The 20,340-nt window shown below is 43.8% G+C and overlaps 1 protein-coding gene across 8 annotated transcripts in view; it reads right to left on the reverse strand.

Annotated features, from left to right (window-relative positions):
• The window catches only part of LOC115207482 (voltage-dependent calcium channel subunit alpha-2/delta-2-like), a 267,881-nt gene that overhangs the window by 14,723 nt on the left and 232,818 nt on the right, over nucleotides 1-20,340 (reverse strand). For 3 of the 8 annotated variants that reach the window (XM_029774577.1, XM_029774574.1, XM_029774580.1), the window contains 20 exons: nucleotides 14,827-14,901; nucleotides 14,369-14,488; nucleotides 14,102-14,173; nucleotides 13,840-13,911; nucleotides 13,015-13,076; nucleotides 12,094-12,170; nucleotides 10,921-10,935; nucleotides 8,857-8,917; nucleotides 7,739-7,836; nucleotides 7,449-7,539; nucleotides 7,300-7,362; nucleotides 6,918-7,021; nucleotides 6,398-6,496; nucleotides 5,744-5,847; nucleotides 5,602-5,649; nucleotides 2,258-2,329; nucleotides 2,009-2,161; nucleotides 1,337-1,389; nucleotides 1,173-1,228; nucleotides 884-1,007 (listed from right to left, as the gene is read on the reverse strand). In XM_029774577.1, coding sequence (XP_029630437.1) covers nucleotides 884-1,007; nucleotides 1,173-1,228; nucleotides 1,337-1,389; nucleotides 2,009-2,161; nucleotides 2,258-2,329; nucleotides 5,602-5,649; nucleotides 5,744-5,847; nucleotides 6,398-6,496; nucleotides 6,918-7,021; nucleotides 7,300-7,362; nucleotides 7,449-7,539; nucleotides 7,739-7,836; nucleotides 8,857-8,917; nucleotides 10,921-10,935; nucleotides 12,094-12,170; nucleotides 13,015-13,076; nucleotides 13,840-13,911; nucleotides 14,102-14,173; nucleotides 14,369-14,488; nucleotides 14,827-14,901 — 1,619 coding nt within the window. Of the gene's footprint in view, nucleotides 1-883; nucleotides 1,008-1,172; nucleotides 1,229-1,336; nucleotides 1,390-2,008; nucleotides 2,162-2,257; nucleotides 2,330-5,601; nucleotides 5,650-5,743; nucleotides 5,848-6,397; nucleotides 6,497-6,917; nucleotides 7,022-7,299; nucleotides 7,363-7,448; nucleotides 7,540-7,738; nucleotides 7,837-7,860; nucleotides 8,918-10,920; nucleotides 10,936-12,093; nucleotides 12,171-13,014; nucleotides 13,077-13,839; nucleotides 13,912-14,101; nucleotides 14,174-14,368; nucleotides 14,489-14,826; nucleotides 14,902-20,340 lie in introns of those variants that run through there. The other 5 variants (XM_029774576.1, XM_029774579.1, XM_029774575.1 and 2 more) reach the window with 5 other exon arrangements.

The raw sequence follows: 20,340 nt of genomic DNA on the forward strand, positions 1-20,340 counted from the left end.
AAAGAATAACCAGGCATCCTCTACTGTCGGAATGAGGTCAATATCCTTCCGGGATACCTGGGCCAGGTCGATTAGAAAGGCCTGCTCTCTGAAGTGTTTTAGGGAGCGTTTGACAGTGATGAGGGGTGGTCGTTTGACCGCAGAACCATTACGGACGCAGGCAATGAGGCAGTGATCGCTGAGATCCTGTTTGAAGACAGCAGAGGTGTATTTAGAGGGCAGGTTGGTTAGGATGATATCTATGAGGGTGCCCGTGTTTACATATTTGGGGTTGTACCTGGTAGGTTCATTGATAATTTGTGTGAGATTGAGGGCATCTAGCTTAGATTGTAGGACAGCCGGGGTGTTAAGCATGTCCCAGTTTAGGTCACCTAACAGTACGAGCTCTGAAGATAGATGGGGGGCAATCAATTCACATGTGCAGGAGTGAACCCGATCGAACATCTCTGGAGAGACCGGAAAATAGCTGTGCAGCGATGCTCCCCATCCAACCTGACAGAGTGAGAGGATCTGCAGAGAGAATGGGAGAAACTCCCCAAATACAGGTGTGCCAAGCTTGTAGCGTCATACCCAAGAAGACTTGAGGCTGTAATCGATGCCAAAGGTGCTTCAACAGAGTACTGAGTAAACAGTCTGAATACTTATGTAAATGTGATAATTTCTTTTAATTTTCTATAAATTTGCAAACATTTATAAAATCCTGTTTTTGCTTTGTCATTATGGGGTATTGTGTGCAGATTGACGAGGGAAAAAAGCAATTTAATCTATTTTAGAATAATGCTGTAACATAACAAAATGTGTAAAAAGTCAATGGGTCTGAATACTTTCTGCACTGTATGCTGGTGTATGTTTGTATGAGTTGTACGTGGAGAGTAAAAGCTACCTGGAGCAGTTGCCACAGTCTTGCAGGATGTCATAGGAGCTGTTGATGTTAGTGAAGTAGAACTGAGTCTGTATCGTCACACAGCTGGTCTCTCTGGAGTCCATTCCCTCTGCCTCCACCTCATCTACAACACACAGACATAGACAAATACATATTGATGTGGACACAGATAATCACTAGTACACTCTAGTGTTGCAATCACTGTCCTTCATAAAAAACAGATATATAGGACAGTGATATAACATAGAGCACCTCTGCAGAAACCACAATATCTCGACTTTGTACTCACCTGTGACAAACCAACTGTGGTAGACCATTCCATAGAGCAGCTGCTGAAATAGGGACCTGGGTGGAAAGGGAGATTGTTTAAAGGATGTTGGTAGTGCAAATATGTGGCTCTGTTTAAGTAGTGTGTGTTTCAGGCAACAGTATTCTTGCATTCTCTGGTCTTACCAGGCAGCTGCTGATGACCACCAGGCCAGGTTCACAAAGTCTGCAATGGTGGGCTGATGGGACAGAGAAAGAAGGGGACACATGAACACAAGGACATTGACTGTTCACCATTTTAAATTAGCTAGCTATGAAGCATTCATTCATCCATTATTACAGAAGGGTGATAGCCGTGTCTTATTTATTTTGTATTTTTTTGTATTTTACCCCCCTTTTCTCCCCAATTTTGTTCTCGTCTCATCGCTGCAACTCCCCAACGGGCTCGGGAGGCGAAGGTCAAGTCATGCATCCTCCGAAACAATACCTGCCAAACCAAGCTTCTTAACACCCGCCCGCTTAACCCGGAAGCCAGCTGCACCAATGTGTCGGAGGAAACACTGTTCAACTAATGACCGCAGTCAGCCTGCAGGTGCCCGGCCCACCACAAGGAGTCACTAGAGCACAATGAGCCAAGTAAAGCCCCCCTGGCTGAACCCTCCCCTAACCTGAACGACGCTGGGCCAATTGTGCGCCGCCCTAGGGGACTCCCGATTAAGGCCGGTTGTGATAAAGCCCGGGATCAAACCCGGGTCTGTAGTGATGCCTCTAGTACTGCGATGCAGTGCCTTAGACCGCTGCGCCACTCGGGAGGCCCGATAGCCGTGTCTTTCATTGTTGAATGTGTGAAGTCCTTACCACAAAGACTACTCTTGGTGCAGCCCCGGTGTTGCTGCTTGGCACGGGGTCACACACAGACTGGTAGTCAAAGGACTGCTTCCGGTTGTAAAAGGAGTTGTTGTAGAGAGCATGCATCAGGTAGGGGTCCACCTCACTGAAGAACATGCCAATCTGTGGAAGAGAGGAAACAGAATTATACAACATGCCCCAAAGTCAAGGATAGACTGGGTTCAATAAAGCTTTGTAGTAACTGTCAGGACATGTCACCTTGTTCCAGTGATCCTTCTGATTGGACATGATCAGGAAACCACCGTCATCCACCAGGTAACAAAGAAGGTCCTGCATGGACAGGCGCAGATGGACAACCATGACGTCATGAGACCCCAACTGTTAGTCTGTTTAACTCACAACTATGTCTTAGCTTCATACATATAGTACCATTGAAAACATGATAGTAGCATTGTTCACAGTGGTGTAGTGTTGCCTGGAGAAGTGAGTATACTCAAATTTTGCAAAATAATTCCCAAATGACCTTCCCTGTGCAAAGAATTATATGAGAAACATTGAAAAATCCCATATTGATCTTTCACAGTCAGGCCAAACCAAAATGTACTGTGCAAGTAGACTAATAGTAGTCCTACCATTGAAACAGATACATCAGGCTGTCAACTGAGTCAATTCTTTTTTTTCATTTTTTTGCTCTCAAAGTCACACGTTTTTAATAGAAAAACAAGAACAAGAACATTTGATGTTCTAAGTCCTCAACAATTCTTAAACCACACCAGGAGACCAATTTTGAGGTCTAGGAAAAATGTAGTTACCCTTTAATTCAAGTGCCAGGCACCTAGCACTGTTGTTTGGTTAGTGGTGTTTCTGTAGCATATGAGATGGAGTTTGTAAAACAAATGGCCACTGGATTGATGCAAGTAATTATGATATAATTCTGCCAGGTAGACATAGGCTAGTTAACATTTAATTGAGAAGGTTTTTTGGAAAGCCTTTCCATCTACCAGAAGACAGTTTGTCACACCTTGATCTGTTTCACCTGTCCTTGTGATTGTCTCCACCCCCCTCCAGGTGTCGCCCATCTTCCCCATTATCCCCTGTGTATTTACAGTTGAAGTCGGAAGTTTACATACACTTAGGTTGGACTCATTAAAACTCATTTTTCAACCACTCCACAAATTTCTTCTGAACAAACTATAGTTTTGGCAAGTCGGTTAGGACATCTACTTTGTGCAAGACACAAGTCATTTTTCCAACAATTGTTTACAGACAGATTATTTCACTTATAATTCACTGTATCACAATTCCAGTGGGTCAGAAGTTTACATACACTATGTTGACTGTGCCTTTAAACAGCTTGGAAAATTCTAGAAGATGATGTCATGGCTTTAGAACCATCCTATTGGCTAATTGACATAATTTGAGTCAATTGGAGGTGTACCTGTGGATGTATTTCAAGGCCTACCTTCAAACTCAGTGCCTCTTTGCTTGACATCATGGGAAAATCAAAAGAAATCAACCAAGACCTCAGAAAAAAATTGTAGAACTCCACAAGTCTGGCTCATCCTTGGGAGCAATTTCCAAACACATGAAGGTACCACTTTCATCTGTACAAGCAATAGTACGCAAGTATAAACACCATGGAACGCTCAGGAAGGAGACGCGTTATGTCTCCTAGAGGTGAACATACTTTGGTGCGAAAAGTGCAAATCAATCCCAGAACAACAGCAAAGGACCTTGTGAAGATGCTGGAGGAAACAGGTACAAAAGTATCTATAGCAACAGTAAAACGAGTCCTATATCGACATAACCCGAAAGGCCGCTCAGCAAGGAAGAAGCCACTGCTCCAAAACCGCCATAAAAAAAGCTAGGCTACGGTTTGCAACTGCACATGGGGACAAAGATCGTACTTTTTGGAGAAATGTCCTCTGGTCTGATGAAACAAAAATAGAACTGTTTGGCCATATTGACCATCGTTATGTTTGGAGGAAAAAGGGGGAGGCTTGCAAGCCGAAGAAAACATCCCAACTGTGAAGCACAGGGGTGGCAGCATCATGTTGTGGGGGTGCTTTGCTGCAGGAGGGACTGGTGAACTTCACAAAATAGATGGCATCATGAGGAAGGAAAATTACGTGGATATATTGAAGCAATATCTCAAGACATCAGTCAGGAAGTTAAAGCTTGGTCGCAAATGGGTATTCCAAATGGACAATGACCCCAAGCATTTTCCAAAGTTGTGGCAAAATGGCTTAAGGACAACAAAGTCAAGGTATTGGAGTGGCCATCACAAAGCCCTGACCTCAATCCCATAGAAAATTTGTTGTGCAGAACTGAAAAAGCGTGTGCGAGTAAGGAGTCCTACAAACCTGGCTCAGTTACACCAGCTCTGTCAGGAGGAATGAGCCAAAATTCACCCAACTTATTGTGGGAAGCTTGTGGAAGGCTACCCAAAATGTTTGACGCATGTTAAACAATTTAAAGGCAATGCTACCAAATACTAATTGAGTGTATGTAAACTTCTGACCCACTGGAGATGTGATGAAAGTAATAAAAGCTGAAATAAATCATTCTCTCTACTATTATTCTGACATTTCACATTCTTAAAATGAAGTGGTGATCCTAACTGACCTAAGACAGGGAGTTTTTACTAGGATTAAATGTCAGGAGTTGTGAAAAACTGAGTTTAAATGTATTTGGCTAAGGTGTATGTAAACTTCCGACTTCAACTCCATACCTGTTGCCAGTTCGTCTTGTTTGTCAAGTCAACCAGCGTTTTTGTTCTCAGTTCCTGCTTTTCCCAGTCTCTCTTTTTCTCGCCCTCCTGGTTTTGACCCTTGCCTATCCTGACTCTGAGCCCGCCTGCCTTACCACTCTGCCTGCCCCTGACCCTGAGCCTGAGCCTGCCTGCCTGCCAACCTGTACCTTTGTCCCACCTCTGGATTGTTTGACCTCTGCCTACCCTGACCCTGAGTCTGCCTGCAGTCCGGTACCGTTGCCCCACCTCTGGCTTACTGACCCCTGCCTGCCTTGACCTGTCTATTGCCTGCCCCTGTTGGAATATTAAACCATTGTCAATTCGACGTGTCTGCATCTGGGTCTTACGTTGATTCCTGATAAGTTAGGCCTATCATAAGCATCACTATCTATTAACTGTTCCTTAATTGTTTGAAACCTGGATGTTGGAGGTAATTATTTTAAGGCATTATCCTAGTCATATTAGCAACCCATGATAGTTGTTGCATCTTTAGATCTCCCCTCTCAACATTTCGAAGGAATATTTCCATCTCTGTCCATGAAACCAATCGCATGTGCGGTGGGCATTTTAGAATGTTGTTTTCACACAAATTGCATTTTGGAACATTCACACCGTTCTAGGCCTACTGCCGTGTGCACATTGCTGCACTGAAAATGTGAAGAAATAATAATTGATCAACATCTTAAGCTAAACAGCATTATTAATTGATACGGCGTATACCTACACTACTTTGATAAGCATCCTGGGGATTAAGAAGTGAGTATACGCAATGCCCACTGAAAAATAAGTGGGTATTTGGCATATACCTGCATATACCCTCCACTACACCACTGATTATTCTTTATCTTACTTCGCTGTTGGCTTCACAGTCCATCTCACAACCACTGGTTGGTCCACACTGTCAAAAACAAATAATCATCAACGATAAGCAAAAAACACATTTCATATGTTTGTGTGGGGGTTTAATTCCGGGTTGTCCTTATGTTTGTTACCGTTTGTTGGACTTGGCGGTTGTCACTTGTTGGACTTGTTTGGTTGCTAGCCAGGATCTTGAATTTGTCCACCCAGGCCTCAAGGTCCAGCTTTACTCCAACCACTAGTCATACACAGAGGGAGAGACATTGAGATATACCCAAAGAAATGAGAGAGAAGGGGAGAGCGTGCACGAGAGAGAGAGAGAGAGAGAGAGAAGATAGAGCGGGAAAGAGAGAGAGAGACAGATATTTTTCTCCTACCATGAGAAAAATATTTCCCTCCAAATACCTACTTCAGATGTACTCTCTTAATTTGACCATGATAATAATCCTGCAGCAACAGGAAATGTGAATTAGTATGTGGATTATAATTAATGGACATTTTTGTAGGTGTTGATATATTTTTCATTAGTCTGAAAATTTAAAGTGGAAATTATCAACTTTACAAGCCTTTTTACACCTTGAATACACTACAATTTACATTTCCTGCTGTGCAAGAAAGTCCTCTGCGACAACAGAGTGATCAAATTAAGATCTTAAATCCTGCAGTGGATTAACACATCAAACTATTCCATACTAGCCCCACATTCCCATGTGCTACACCTCCAACAATGCTAATGAACCCTTCCCTCCCAGAGTCCCAGATTCCCGGTGAGGTGCGGCACAGCTCACCTGCAGGTTTGATGGTTTTCCCTCCCACTGTGATCTCCACTGCAGTGCTGACCAGGATTCCTATGGTGTCGTTCTCTGGGTTTAACAGCTCATCATTCACTTCATGGGAGAAGGAGAAGAACGAGAAGGAGAAGAACGAGAAGGAGGGATGGAGGAGGGAGGGAGGGAGGGAGGAAGGAAGGAAGGGGAGGGAGGAAAGGATGGAGGAGAGATGGAGGAAGGAGGGAGAAAGGATGGAGGAGGGAGAGAGGGAGGGAGGAGGGAGAGAGGGAGGGTGGAAGGATGGAGGAGGGAGGGAGGAGGGAGGAGGGAGGGAGGAGGATTGGGGAAGGATGGGGGAAGGATGGAGGAGGGATCGAGGAGGAAGGAGGGAGGAGGGAGGGAGGGAGGAGAGATGGAGGAAAGAGGGAGGAGGGACAGAGGGAGGGAGTCAAAAACAAATAAATCAACAGAACAGATCCCATAAAGGCTTTAGTAGTTCAGTAGTGTCTGGGTGGAGGTGAGACAGATGATGACTCACCGGTGCGATAAGGCGCTCTGAAGATGTAGCCCTTGTTGTCCAGACTGCGGCGGTAATAGCTGGCATTAAAAGGCTCAGGGTCCTCTTCCCAGGTCTCAGCAGCCCTGAGGATCAGCACAACATTAAAACTCACGGACAGAGCCAGGGCCAGAAACTAATAAACTGTAAGGTATACTGGCAGATACCTTGGTTCAAGCTATCCTGGATATTTAATTCCGGTTTATATGTTTACAAGCACAAAAAGTAATTTAGATACGTTTATGCACTTGACTTTGCACTTGACTTTGGTCCAATGTTTGGGAGGTTTTACATGCACATCCAATGTACTCTAATACATACAACTTTGAAGAAAGGTTTGGTGGTAGATTAAGACTGGACTCACTTGTTGGGAAACACTCTTGTAATCCCTCCGTCTGTTGCAGCAAACACTGCCAGAAAGCCATATCTGCAACACAGAATAGGAGAGTGAGAATACAGGAAGTACCCAGACTCCGGATATAACACATAGTACACATGCAGTCCTCTACTCACGTGGTGAGGTCTTTGGTCTTCCACACCTTCTCCACCAGCTGTCTGATGATGCCAGTGTCCAGGATGAGGTTATGAAGGAGCAGGTTGTCACCTGGGTTAGACCACAGTGAGAAGGGGACATGCTTTAGGAGGCATTGTGAATGGCAGCAAATTGTTGATTGTGACTGTGCATTTAAATACTGTGTATAGCGGTCAGATGTAAACAATGAGAATTCTGATCATTCCATTACATTCCTACAAGTGGCGAGGTTACTGTAAGAAGAGGGAACTGGAGAGACGGAGGGACTCACATTGTTTGGAGTCAGGTGTCACCTTCTCCATGAGAGCGATGAAGTTGAGCAGGAACTCAGTGTTGTTGTTGGAGAGCTCTAGCTCGTTGCAGTATTCCCTGAGGACAGTCAGCGGCAGCATGTTTTTTTTTTTGACCCAAGAACAGTTGAGAACAAACACACAACGTGTGTCTGGCTTCTCATATTCTCTGAGCAGGTATATGGACAGCTCTTACTTACAATGCACATTCCCAAACACTTTCACAGCACACAAATCCATAGAAACTCATACGCATGCATGTCCTGCGGCCGTCAAGATATTCAAACATGCCTACGAGACAGACTGTCAAGAGTGAAATATGGAGTGAAGGGCTGGTGAACGCAACACACTGGCAGCAGACAGAGTGAGTGTACTTGTCAGTCTTTCAGCATGGAGCTGGGAGCTTTACAGGATGAAGGTCTGATCATGACAAAAAGAAAACATGCAAAGAAGGATTTCATTCACCTTTTTATACACATTATACTGTATATCTTTATTTACTTCAAGTAGGTATTCTCAAGATTACATACTGTATTCATACTGCAGTCACAAACACACCTTGGAATATGCATACACACAAAACCATGCAGCACCAACTGGTGACATGCAAAGTATGTGAGATAGCACAGGAACAGTTCTGGAGGCAGGGAGGGTAAGTTTTGTGATGGGAGGGGTTACTTTGGGGCAGGAGGCGAGAAGGATTGAATGCACTGAAATTCCCAAAAAGTAGACTATATAAATTCTGTTGTCAGAAACGGTAAAAAACAAAAACACAACTGACGCTACACTCCTCACTTTGTCAACAAAGAACGCACAAAGTCAAACCATGATATGAGAAAACCAACAGCAATGACACTACAACAAAATAATCAAAGGCACAGTCTTGAACACCACAAGAAAATAAATGCGAGGTGTGATTGACAATAACAAATGACCAGTGGCTGAGGAGATTTATTGGTGTGACGTTAAAGTGTTGGGGATTGAAGGAAGGTGGTGGAAGTGAACAACAGAGTAATGTTGTGGGCTGAAGGTGGTGGAGACACTACAGTGAGGACCATCAAAACAAATGGGAAGACAGCAAGCATTCACACAGGGCTACCTGGGAGCTATGAATACATGTCCTTCAGACTCAAAACTGTTTGGCAGCAGAGATTCAAAATCTGCAACAGAAAGGGGAAGATTATCTGGGAAGAGCCATGAGCAGAGCAGTGGGGGGTTCTGGGTACACAGCGGCTGTTCTTCAGGGGTGCAGGGAACGCGGAAGGGAGTTACCATAGCAACAACAAAGAGGAATCATGGGGGATACACCAGCGTTAGCCAATATGGTGCCTCAAATGCAACCTGACTCTGCCCAGCACTCCCTTCTTTCTCATTTTCCACTTTAGTTCATTACCATTGAAAAATCATAACCAGATGAATCCAACCATTTTGATTTCAAGTTAATTGTTCTTTTTTTATGTCGGAGAACTGACTTCCATCACACATCATGAGGGGAAGTGAGTTCTCAGACAGATCAGCCCATAATGAGTGCATTTCACAGGCAGGCATCAACATGGCCAACTATTGCAGGGGGAGGTGGGTGGCGCAGGGGTCCCGATGGAAGTGGTCATCCCTCAGACTGGCAGGGGACACGGCTCCAAGAGACACACAATCAGGGGGAAATGCATTGCATTGTGAAGGGCATATCAAAGGGCAACTTGCTTTACCTCTAGTAAGCTAACCTTATTCATTTTCATTCAGATATAAAAGTTAGATGTATCTATGACTCTAACCTCATTAAACACTGTAATAGATCTGCTTTTATCAGACATCTTTTACATTTCAGATTATCTCTATAAAAGTAGAGAAAGTAGATGACAAGTAGATGATACATATAAATATTTGAAAACTGATAAATTGACTGCAGTGCCCAGGTAGTGTTGCACCCACAATGCCGTGCACATCCGGGTCATGTTTTTTTTTTTTAGGAGGTAGAGGGCCGTTCCCCCAGCAGTCTGAGGACTGATGGGGGAGGAGGGAGACAAGCTGATGGAGACAGGGGTTACAGAGGGACGACACACGAGGCAGACACCACGGGGCGCTCTGCCACGTACCCAACATCATGAGAGGACCAGGGTGACCCACAGTGTGGCCCTAAAGAGATCCGTCAGCAGCACTAGCTGACACGGATAGGGACAATATAGGTTGAGCTAACTAACACAGTCTATTGTTCAAGGGTCAACTTCATTAAAGCTAACATGCTAATAACCTTAGTTATGCTAACATGGAGATTTAATCACCTGGGCTTAAACAGCTTGGCTACAATGCCGGTGGCCTCAGTCAAGCTAACATATTAATAGTCTACCCGCAGCAGTCATAATAATGTTGTAAATAGTTGATAAACTGTGGTGACATTCAGGTGCACTATCAATGAACTCAAATGGGACCAGCCTCAGTTATACTAATAAACAATGGGGTTAACTTCAGTTTGTTTAACTACATTATAATGACAAACAATGCTTCATCATTACAGGTAGAGCTTTGCCTGCTCTAGTGTGAGGACAGTTAATATGGAGGACGTTCTTTTGGAACCGATGGCGGCTCCTTCAACTCCTGTACACTGGTGTGAGAGTTAAGACATCCTTTCAGCTACAATGACATCGCAAGACAGCGGATAGATAGAGAGAGGGAGGAATAAAGAGATGGAGGTAGAGAAATAGTGAGAGAAGGGACACAGAGAGATGGAGAGGAGACAGAAGGAAAGAGAGAGAGATGGATAGTAAAGTGAGACAACCAGTTTAGAGAACTATCCACAGAGGGGAGGTGTAGAGAGGACAAAATACAGAGGTTTTAACAGAGAACGTGGATAATATCTGTCTTCTTTGGGTGTTTGGAGGTGTTGTGAGTGTGACTGAAGCACCAGAGACGTGGGGGTGAGGTTGGAGACTGGAGGAGCCATCTTGAGAGAGATGGGGTCTGAGCTGCAGCAGGAGTGTGGGTGAGTGGGTGGGTGTTTGGGTGGGTGGAGAGTGAGGAGGAGGAGGAGGAAGAGGAGGGTCTTGAAGGCAAGATGGGCAGGAACAGAGGCAAGCAGGCTGGGACAGGTGAGGGTGGGGTCAGCGAGGGTGGGAGGAGGTTAAGAACGTAAGGGTAGGGAACGTGGACCAATATGGAGTATACTTGCCCTTGGTGTATTGCACTGTGTGGATCCATCAGAGAGGTAGTGAGCAAGAAAAGAAAGGTTTGGGGTAGGGGGAGGGGGGGTCACAGACAATATTTTATTCAATTATTATTTGAATAAAAATATTGCTTTCTCAAAAGAAAGAAACCAATTAAGTCAAACAGACGAGAAAGAAAATAAATGAAGAACAAACACCTTTTTTGCAAGAGCAAACAAGAAACTGAATAGAATGAGAAAAATAGGAAATCAGAATGTCGAGGAACTGAAAGAAATAAGAAACGGTAAAGGACAAAACCGGCACGGTGAAAGTTAACCATGAAACCCCCAAATAGACGTAACAGAAAGAACCAGGAAAAAAGTGGAGCAACGGGGTCTGGAGAAAGAAAGCATGAGAGAGATAACAGGTGTCCCCATTCAGACCCACTAACCCCCACAGAGGAAGGAAGGACAGACCCTCATCACGGGCCGTGGGAGTTTATCTACTGAATGATTCCAAAGCTGAATACAAAACAGCAACAAGGAACAGTCCAACAGAAAATAATCCCATATCTAGGAACTCAACAGGAAGACAACTCAATACAAATCATAACAAAAACTAAACAGAAAAGAGTGAAAAGCATGCCTGTTTTCACGGGTTTGGAAACATTAAAAAAACATGTTTATGAACACATACGCTTCAGAATCATTGCTTGTTGGTGGAGAAGAGGCGAGAGCATTTGGCAAAGAAAATAAATAGCACAAGATCACCATTATTTTCACCTTAGTAACACAGTAAAACCACAGCTTTCACCTTTCTGCTAGTTCAGGTTTTTTCTTCAACAGTTGTGAAGAAAAAAAAAATCACCATAGTTAACAGCACAGTATGAAGACAAGAGGGTAGATAGAGGGGGCTGTAGATAAAGGAGGCTGTATAAGAAAACGTTTTACTCCCATTATATCCTTGTCACTGTCACAGGGAAGGAGAGGGGGGCAAGGAGAGAGGAGGAGAGAGGAGGGGGGGGGGTATAGAGTGCTCCACTCTGATCGTCCCTACGATGGTGTTCGCTGGAGACCCAGGGAGGTCCCGGGGGGTCCCCCTTGACTTAGTAAGGGGGGCGTAAGGTCATATTTGGGAGAGAGAGAGAAAAGAGAGAGAGAGAGAGAGTGGGCTGGTGTTGGGTGTCTCCTGGTACTTACACTGCACCTGCAGAATCTGGTCACTCAGGTTAGCCTTGATGTGGTTCTCACTGTATGTGGGCAGTACCAGCCCTAGACTGGAGTAGTGAGGCAGACACACAACCACATCAGAATCACATTATATCTGCCCTAATATATACACACACAAATACACACAGAGCCTTGAACAAACATAACATCATTCCCTAATTGGGAGGTGTGAACAACCTGCACTCACACAACAAAATAGGTTCAAATGTTCAAGCTTAATGACGTGCTTATAGAATTGAAAAGAGGGATATTGCTCAGAAACCAAACAGCTGGCTCCCAGCCAACAGAGATGCAGTAAAAATCCTCATCAGGCATTTCTAGGACTATTGAATATCATCAAATTTAATTTTCAGTGTTGCTAGGAGGAAATATCATTATAATTCAACCTCAACCGTTCAACCTAGTTTTGGAGATTAATAAAATGAAAAAAGCATGCAGTTCATTTGTGTTTAGGATCCTACTAGTGTTCTTTCACAAGAAAAAGGAGTGTCTTAATGTTGATTCAGGTGAATAATCCACTATGTAGACAGCAGGCACATGAATAACCTGAGTGTATTCTCTAAATGTACACACACCAGTGGTTGATGACTGATGCAGGAAAGCACGTTTCTAGATCACAGGGTTATATACCTTATTCACAGGCTCAGTTCAAGGTCAGATGATGTCACTCCTATGGTCAGGTGAAAGTTGGATTTCACTCATACCTTCAGGTCCGATCTCCGACTTACCGCCAGGGTCGTAGTCATTAGCGCGCACCGTTGCAAACCGTAACCAAACGTTTTGTAACGAAAAATGTTTTGCAAACAAAACAAGTTTTTTATTGGACAAGTTCAGGTAGTCCCTCCCCGTTTCGGTTACGATCCAGATGAAGGCTGGTAGTTTAGCACTCACCTGTAATCTGTGCCCTCCACTGGAGTCCAGGTGTATGTCCGCATGGCCTCATCAATGTACCTCTGAAATCAGACAACAACATCAGATCACCCTGATCAGCACCAGAATCACTTCCTCAAACACAACCTGGACTACAGTACAAGTTAGAATTTTTGTTATTACTCAGTTATTCTGGATGGTGCCAGTATGGATCATGGCTAAGCCTCATATTTCTGGATGGTGCCAGTATGGATAATGGCTAAGCCTCATATATCTGGATGGTGCCAGTATGGATCATGGCTAAGCCTCATATATCTGGATGGTGCCAGTATGGATCATGGCTAAGCCTCATATTTCTGGATGGTGCCAGTATGGATCATGGCTAAGCCTCATATATCTGGATGGTGCCAGTATGGATCATGGCTAAGCCTCATATATCTGGATGGTGCCAGTATGGATCATGGCTAAGCCTCATATATCTGGATGGTGCCAGTATGGATCATGGCTAAGCCTCATATATCTGGATGGTGCCAGTATGGATCATGGCTAAGCCTCATATTTCTGGATGGTGCCAGTATGGATCATGGCTAAGCCTCATATATCTGGATGGTGCCAGTATGGATCATGGCTAAGCCTCATATATCTGGATGGTGCCAGTATGGATCATGGCTAAGCCTCATATATCTGGATGGTGCCAGTATGGATCATGGCTAAGCCTCATATATCTGGATGCTGCCAGTATGGATCATGGCTAAGCCTCATATATCTGGATGGTGCCAATATGGATCATGGCTAAGCCTCATATATCTGGATGGTGCCAGTATGAGCCATATATTGATGACTTACCTCATCAACTGACTTAATGAGAGTCTTGATTTTCTTTTGCCCTGATTTGCCATCAATCATTTCTCGACGGATCTGAGGGAGAGAGAGAAACAGACAGAACAGGAGGAAGGCAAAAAAGAGATGGAGAGTTTCATATACTTTAACAAAAATTAACTGTGACATTTGATTCAACGGTTTGGTCATTGGACCACTGTCATACAGCTGTAGTAACCATGACAATGTTAGAGATGTGTGGGTGTTTAGTTGTCTGAACTGTATTTACCTCCTCCTTTTTACTGTCCTCTAGTTCAGCATCCAGGAAGTCCAGGGTGACAGGTTCTCTGAAGTTAATGATCTGAGAGACAGACAGGCAGCCAATCAGACAGACGGAATAATACCAGTATCTGGGTAGAAAAGTCAAGAAAAAGTCAGAACAGAGGAATACTAATGATGTAGAAAAAGAGTCAGGAAGAGTCAGGGGGAAAATCTGGGACATAGAAATAGAATGAAGCATGTTCTATTCATTCTATTACTATGGTCTGGGTCCTACCTTAGGTTGCAGGATGGGATGCATAGAGGACAGTCTTGATCCTACCTTAGGTTGCAGGTTGGGGTGCAGGAGCAAATAGCCATTTTGGTCGATCGCAAAGGTGTATCCATTGGCTCCAAGCTGTAGGGAGAGAAACGAGACTTAGAACCAGTGAAAAAAAGATATAATTTTACTGCTTCTGTGTGTGTGTGTGTGTGTGTGTGTGTGTGCGTGCGTGCGTGCGTGCCTGTGTGTCTGTGTGTGTGTGCATGCGTGTGTGTGTGTATGCATTTGTGTATGTGTATGTGTGTGTGTCAGTGTGTGTTTGTGTGCATCCGTGTATGTGTGTGTGTGTGTGTGTGTGTGTGTGTGTGTGTGTGTGTGTGTGTGTGTGTGTGTGTGTGTGTGTGTGTGTGTGTGTGTGTGTATGTGTGTGTGTGTGTGTGTGTGTGCATTCATCTGTGTGTGTCTGTGTGTACCCTGTATGTTGGTGTCTTCCTCTTAATTTCGTTGATTGCAACATCCACTCCCATGACACCAAGGACAAGCTGCGTCTGTATAAAAACATTCCAGTTAATGGTTCCTGATCAACTATATGAGCATCTACACCTCTGTCACTGATCATGTCATCACACCATCAGTCAGCCTCTCACATTACGATAGCAGAGCCAGAGACTGCACATTCGCACATGCGCACGCACGCACACGCACACACACAGGGGCGTTAGACTGACTGCTGAAAAGCTGTCCTCACCATCTGTGATTTATTACCATGTGTACATCTGATTAATCGATATCTACACCTTATGCCAGCTGATTAATGTATATCTACATCCTAGAACTGAATCAATTTGTCATACTGACGTAGGATCTTAATTTTAGCCAGTTTGTTACAGCAGGAAAATAATCCGGCAGCAACAGGAAATGTGAATTATTATGTGGAACCTTTTGTAGAGGTTGATACATTTTTTGTATGGGAAAATCAAGAAGGCAATTACAAACTTCAGAAGCCTTTTTCATCCCCCAAATACACTCCTTTTACATTTCCTACATTACCAGGAAAGTTCTCCTGCAACAGGGTGATCAGATTAAGATCTTACATCTGTAGCAGCATCAAATTATTTTTTGTTCTTGAGATGACTGTGTTTTCAATTAGTTTTCTATGGGATACTAGATTTATAAGGCATCTGGTTGCAGTTCCTATGGCTTCCACTAGATGTCAACAGTGTTTAGAAATTGGTTGATGTTTTTCCTTTGAGAAATTAAGAAGTAGCTCTTTCCTTTCTGAGTGTAGAGCCAAGTGGACTGTTTTGTTTGGGGCGCACGACCCAAACACTTTCATTTTATCTGCTATTGAACACAGTATAATCCGTCTGCCATTTCACCGGATGTTGTCAAATCAATCCCGCTAACGGGATTTGATCCATAAGAAGTTAATTAATTAATTAAGAATCTGACCCTTTTTTTCCCCATTTTTGCCTAAAATGACATACCCAAATCTAACTGCCTGTAGCTCGAACCTGAAGCAAGGATATGCATATGCTTGATACCATTTGAAAGGAAACACTTTGAAGTTTGTGGAAATGTGAAATTAATGCAGGAGAATATAACACATTAGATCTGGAAAAAGATAATATAAACCAAAAAACATGCATTTTCAAAAAAAATAAGTTTCATCATCTTTGAAATGCAAGAGAAAGGCCATAACATAATATTGCAGTTTGGGCACAATTTAACAGTGTGTGTGCAAAGTCTCAGATTGATCCAGTAAAGCATTGCAATACTGGACAATATTTCGTATCAAGTCTGCCCAAAAGTGCCTAATATAGAGAACATTCAAAAATGTTATGGTAAGTACATTACTTACCTTCAGATGTGAATGTATCAAACCAGTTGCCGTGATAAAAGTTTTTTGTTGTTGTGCACTCTCAAACAAAAGCATTGTATTTTTTCACTGTTATAGCTACTGTAAATTGGACAGTGCAGTTAGATTAACAAGAATTTAAGCGTTCTGCCCATATAAGACATGTCTATGTCCTGGAAGGTTTGCTGTTACTAACAACATCATGCTAATCACATTAGCGCACGTTAGCTCAACCGTCCAACGGTATAGGGACACCGATCCCGTAGAGGTCAAACAAATCAAAATCAAAATATATTTTATATTTGCAAGTCTTCAAAGTAGCTACCCTTTGCCTTGATGACAGCTTTGCACACTCTTGGCATTCTCTCAACCAGCTTCATGAGGTATTCACCTGGAATGCATTTCAATTAACAGGTATGCCTTGTTAAAAGTTAATTTGTGGAATTTCTTTCCTTCTTAATGCGTTTGAGCCAATCAGTTGTGTTGTGATTAGATAGGGTTGGTATACAGAAGATAGCCCCATTTGGTAAAAGACCAAGTCCATATTATGGCAAGAACAGCTCAAATAAGCAAAGACAAATGACAGTCCATCATTACTTTAAGACATGAAGGTCAGTCAATTTCAAGAACTTTGAAAGTTTCTTCAAGTGTAGTCGCAAAAACCATCAAGCGCTATGATGAAACTGGCTCTCATGAGGACCGCCAAAGGAAAGGAAGACCCAGAGTTACCTCTGCTGCAGAGGATAAGTTCATAGAGTTACTAGTCTCAGAAATGGGCAATTAATTGCACCTCAGACTGCAGCCCAAATAAATTCTTCACAGAGTTCAAGTAACTGACACATCTCAACATCAATTGTTCAGAGGAGACTGCGTGAATCAAGCCTTCATGGTCGAATTGCTGCAAAGGAACCACTACTAAAGGACACCAATAATAAGAAGAGACTTGCTTGGGCCAAGAAACACAAGTAATGGACATTAGATCAATGGAAATCTGTGTCCTTTGGTCTGATGAGTCCAAATGTGAGATTTTTGGTTCCAACCGCCGTGTCTTTGTGAGACGCAGAGTAAGTGAACGGCTGATCTCTGCATGTGTGGTTCCCACCGTGAAGTATGGAGGAGGAGGTGTGATGGTGTGGGGGTGCTTTGCTGGTAACAGTGTCTGTGATTTATTTAGAATTCAAGGCACATTTAACCAGCATGACTACCACAGCATACTGCAGCGATACGCCATCCCATCTGGTTTGTGCTTAGTGGGACTATCATTTGTTTTCAACAGGACAATTACCCAAAACACACCTCCAGGCTGTGTAAGGGCCATTTTATTACGTTTGCAATCACAACAAATGATTTGCTCAGACCCCAATCAAGGATCATCAAAAGCCATACAATAAATTCTCAGACAACCCAAAGATTCCTAGATGCCCTTGCAGACACCATCCACCTACCCAAGGACATCAGAGTACAACAATCGGTTAACCACCTAACTGAGGAACTTAATTTAACCTTGCGTAATACTCGATGCAGTCGCACCCCTAAAAACAAAGAACATTTATCATAAGAAACTAGCTCCCTGGTGTACAGAAAATACCAGAGCCCTGAAGCAAGCTTCCAGAAAATTGGAACGGAAATGGCACTACACCAAACTGGAAGTCTTCCGATTAGCTTGCAGTATCGAAGAGCCCTCACTGCTGCTCGATCATCCTATTTTCCAACTTAATTGAGGAGATTAAGAACAATCCAACATTTATTTCTGATACTGCCACAAAGCTAACTAAAAAGCAGCATTCCCCAAGAGAGGATGGCTTTCCCTTCAGCAGTAAAAAAATTCATGAACTTCTTTGACGAAAAGATCATGATCATTAGAAAGCAAATTACAGACTCCTATTTAAATCTGCGTATTTCTCCAAAGCTTACATGGGCTTGCTCCTATCTATCTTTCTGATTTAGTCCTGCCGTACATACCTACATGTACGCTACGATCACAAGGCGCAGGCCTCCTTATTGACCCTAAAATTTCTAAGCATCCAGCTGGAGGTAGGGCTTTCTCCTATAGAGCTCAATTTTTATGGAATGGTCTGCCTATCCATGTGAGAGACGTAGACTCGGTCTCGACCTTTAAGTCTTTATTGAAGACTCATCTCTTCAGTAGGCCCTATGATTGAGTGTAGTGTGGCCCAGGGGAGTGAAGATGAACGGAAAGGCACTCTAGCGACGAACCACCCTTGCTGTATTCTGCCTGGCCGGTTCCCCTCTCTCCACTGGGATTCTCTGCCTCTAACCCTATTATGGGGGCTGAGTCACTGGCTTACTGGTGCTCTTCCATGCCGTCCCTAGGAGGGGTGCATCACTTGAGTGGGTTGAGTCTCTGATGTGATCTTTCTGTCCAGATTGGCGTCCCCCTCGGATTCGTGCCGTGGGGGAGATCTTCTTGGGCTATACTCGGCCTTGTCTCAGGGTAGTAAGTTGGTGGTTGAAGATATCCCTGTAGTGGGGTGGGAGCTGTGCTTTGGCAAAGTGGGTGGGGTTATATCCTGCCTGTTTGGCCCTGTCAGGGGGTATAGTCGGACGGGGCCACAGTGTCTCCCAACCCCTCCTGTCTCAGCCTCCAGCTGCAATAGTTTATGTGTCGGGGGGCTAGGGTCAGTCTGTTATATCTGGAGTATTTCTCCTGTCTTATCCGGTGTCCTGTGTGAATTTAAGTATGCTCCCTCTAATTCTCTCTCTTTCTCTCTCTTTCTCTTCTCTTTCTCTTCTCTCGGAGGACCTGAGCCATAGGACCATGCCTCAGGACTACCTGGCATGATGACTCCTTGCTGTCCCCAATCCACATGGTCGTGCTGCTGCTCCAGTTTCAACGGTTCTGCCTGCGGCTATGGAACCCTGACCTGTTCACCGGAAGTGCTACCTTGTCCCGGACCTGCTGTTTTCGGCCCACTCTCTCTACCACACCTGCTGTCTCTAACTCTGAATGATCGGCTATGAAAAGCCAACTGACATTTACTCCTGAGGTGCTGACCTGTTGCACCCTCTACAATCACTGTGATTATTATTATTTGACCCTGCTGGTCATCTATGAACGTTTAAACATCTTGACCATGTACTGTTATAATCTCCACCCAACACAGCCTGAGGCGGACTGGCCACCCCTCAGAGCCTGGTTCCTCTCTAGGTTTCTTCCTAAGTTCCTGCCTTTCTAGGGAGCTTTTCCTAGCCACCGTGCTTCTACATCTGCATTGCTTGCTGTTTGGGGTTTTAGGCTGGGTTTCTGTATAGCACTTTGTGACATTGGCTGATGTAAAAAGGGTTTTATAAATACATTTGATTGATTGATATTTGACCAAGGAGAGTGATGGAGTGCTGCAACAGAGGACCTGGCCTTCACAATCACCCGACCTCAACCCAAATGAGATGGTTTGGGATAAGTTGGACCGCAGAGTGAAGGAAAAGCAGCCAACAAGTGCTCAGCATATGTGGCAACTCTTTCAAGACTGTTGGAAAAGCATTCCTCATGAAGCTGATTTGTTTAACACGTTTGTTTAACACATTTTTGGTTATTACATTATTCCATATATGTTATTTCCTAGTTTTGATTTCTTCACTATTATTCCACAATGTAGAAAATAGTAAAAATAAAGAAAAACCATTGAATGAGTAGGTGTGTCCAAACTTTTGACTGGTACTGTACGTACAATCACTGTGTGGGGGACGTTGTCGATGCACTTATTGATGAAGCAGGTGACAGGTGGTATACTCCTCAACGCCATTGGATGAATTCTGGAATATATGCCAGTCTGTGCTAGCAAAACAGTCCTGTAGCGTAGCATCCGAGTCATCTGACCACTTCCGTATTGAGCGACTCACTGATACTTCCTGCTTTAGTTTTTGCGTCTAAGCAGGAATCATGAGGATAGAATTATGGTCAGATTTGCCAAATGGAGGGCGAGGGAGAGATTTGTATGCGTCTCTGTGTGTGGAGTAAAGGTGGTCTAGAGATTTTTTTCTCTGGTTGCACATGTGACATGCTGGTAGAACGGATTTAAGTTTGCCTGTATTAAAGTCCCCGGCCACTAGGAGCGCCGATTCTGGATTAGTATTTTCTTGTTTTCTTATGGTCTTTTACAGCTTGTTG

Source organism: Salmo trutta, chromosome 14 (assembly GCF_901001165.1).
Source record: "Salmo trutta chromosome 14, fSalTru1.1, whole genome shotgun sequence".
Taxonomy (NCBI): Eukaryota; Metazoa; Chordata; class Actinopteri; order Salmoniformes; family Salmonidae; genus Salmo; species Salmo trutta.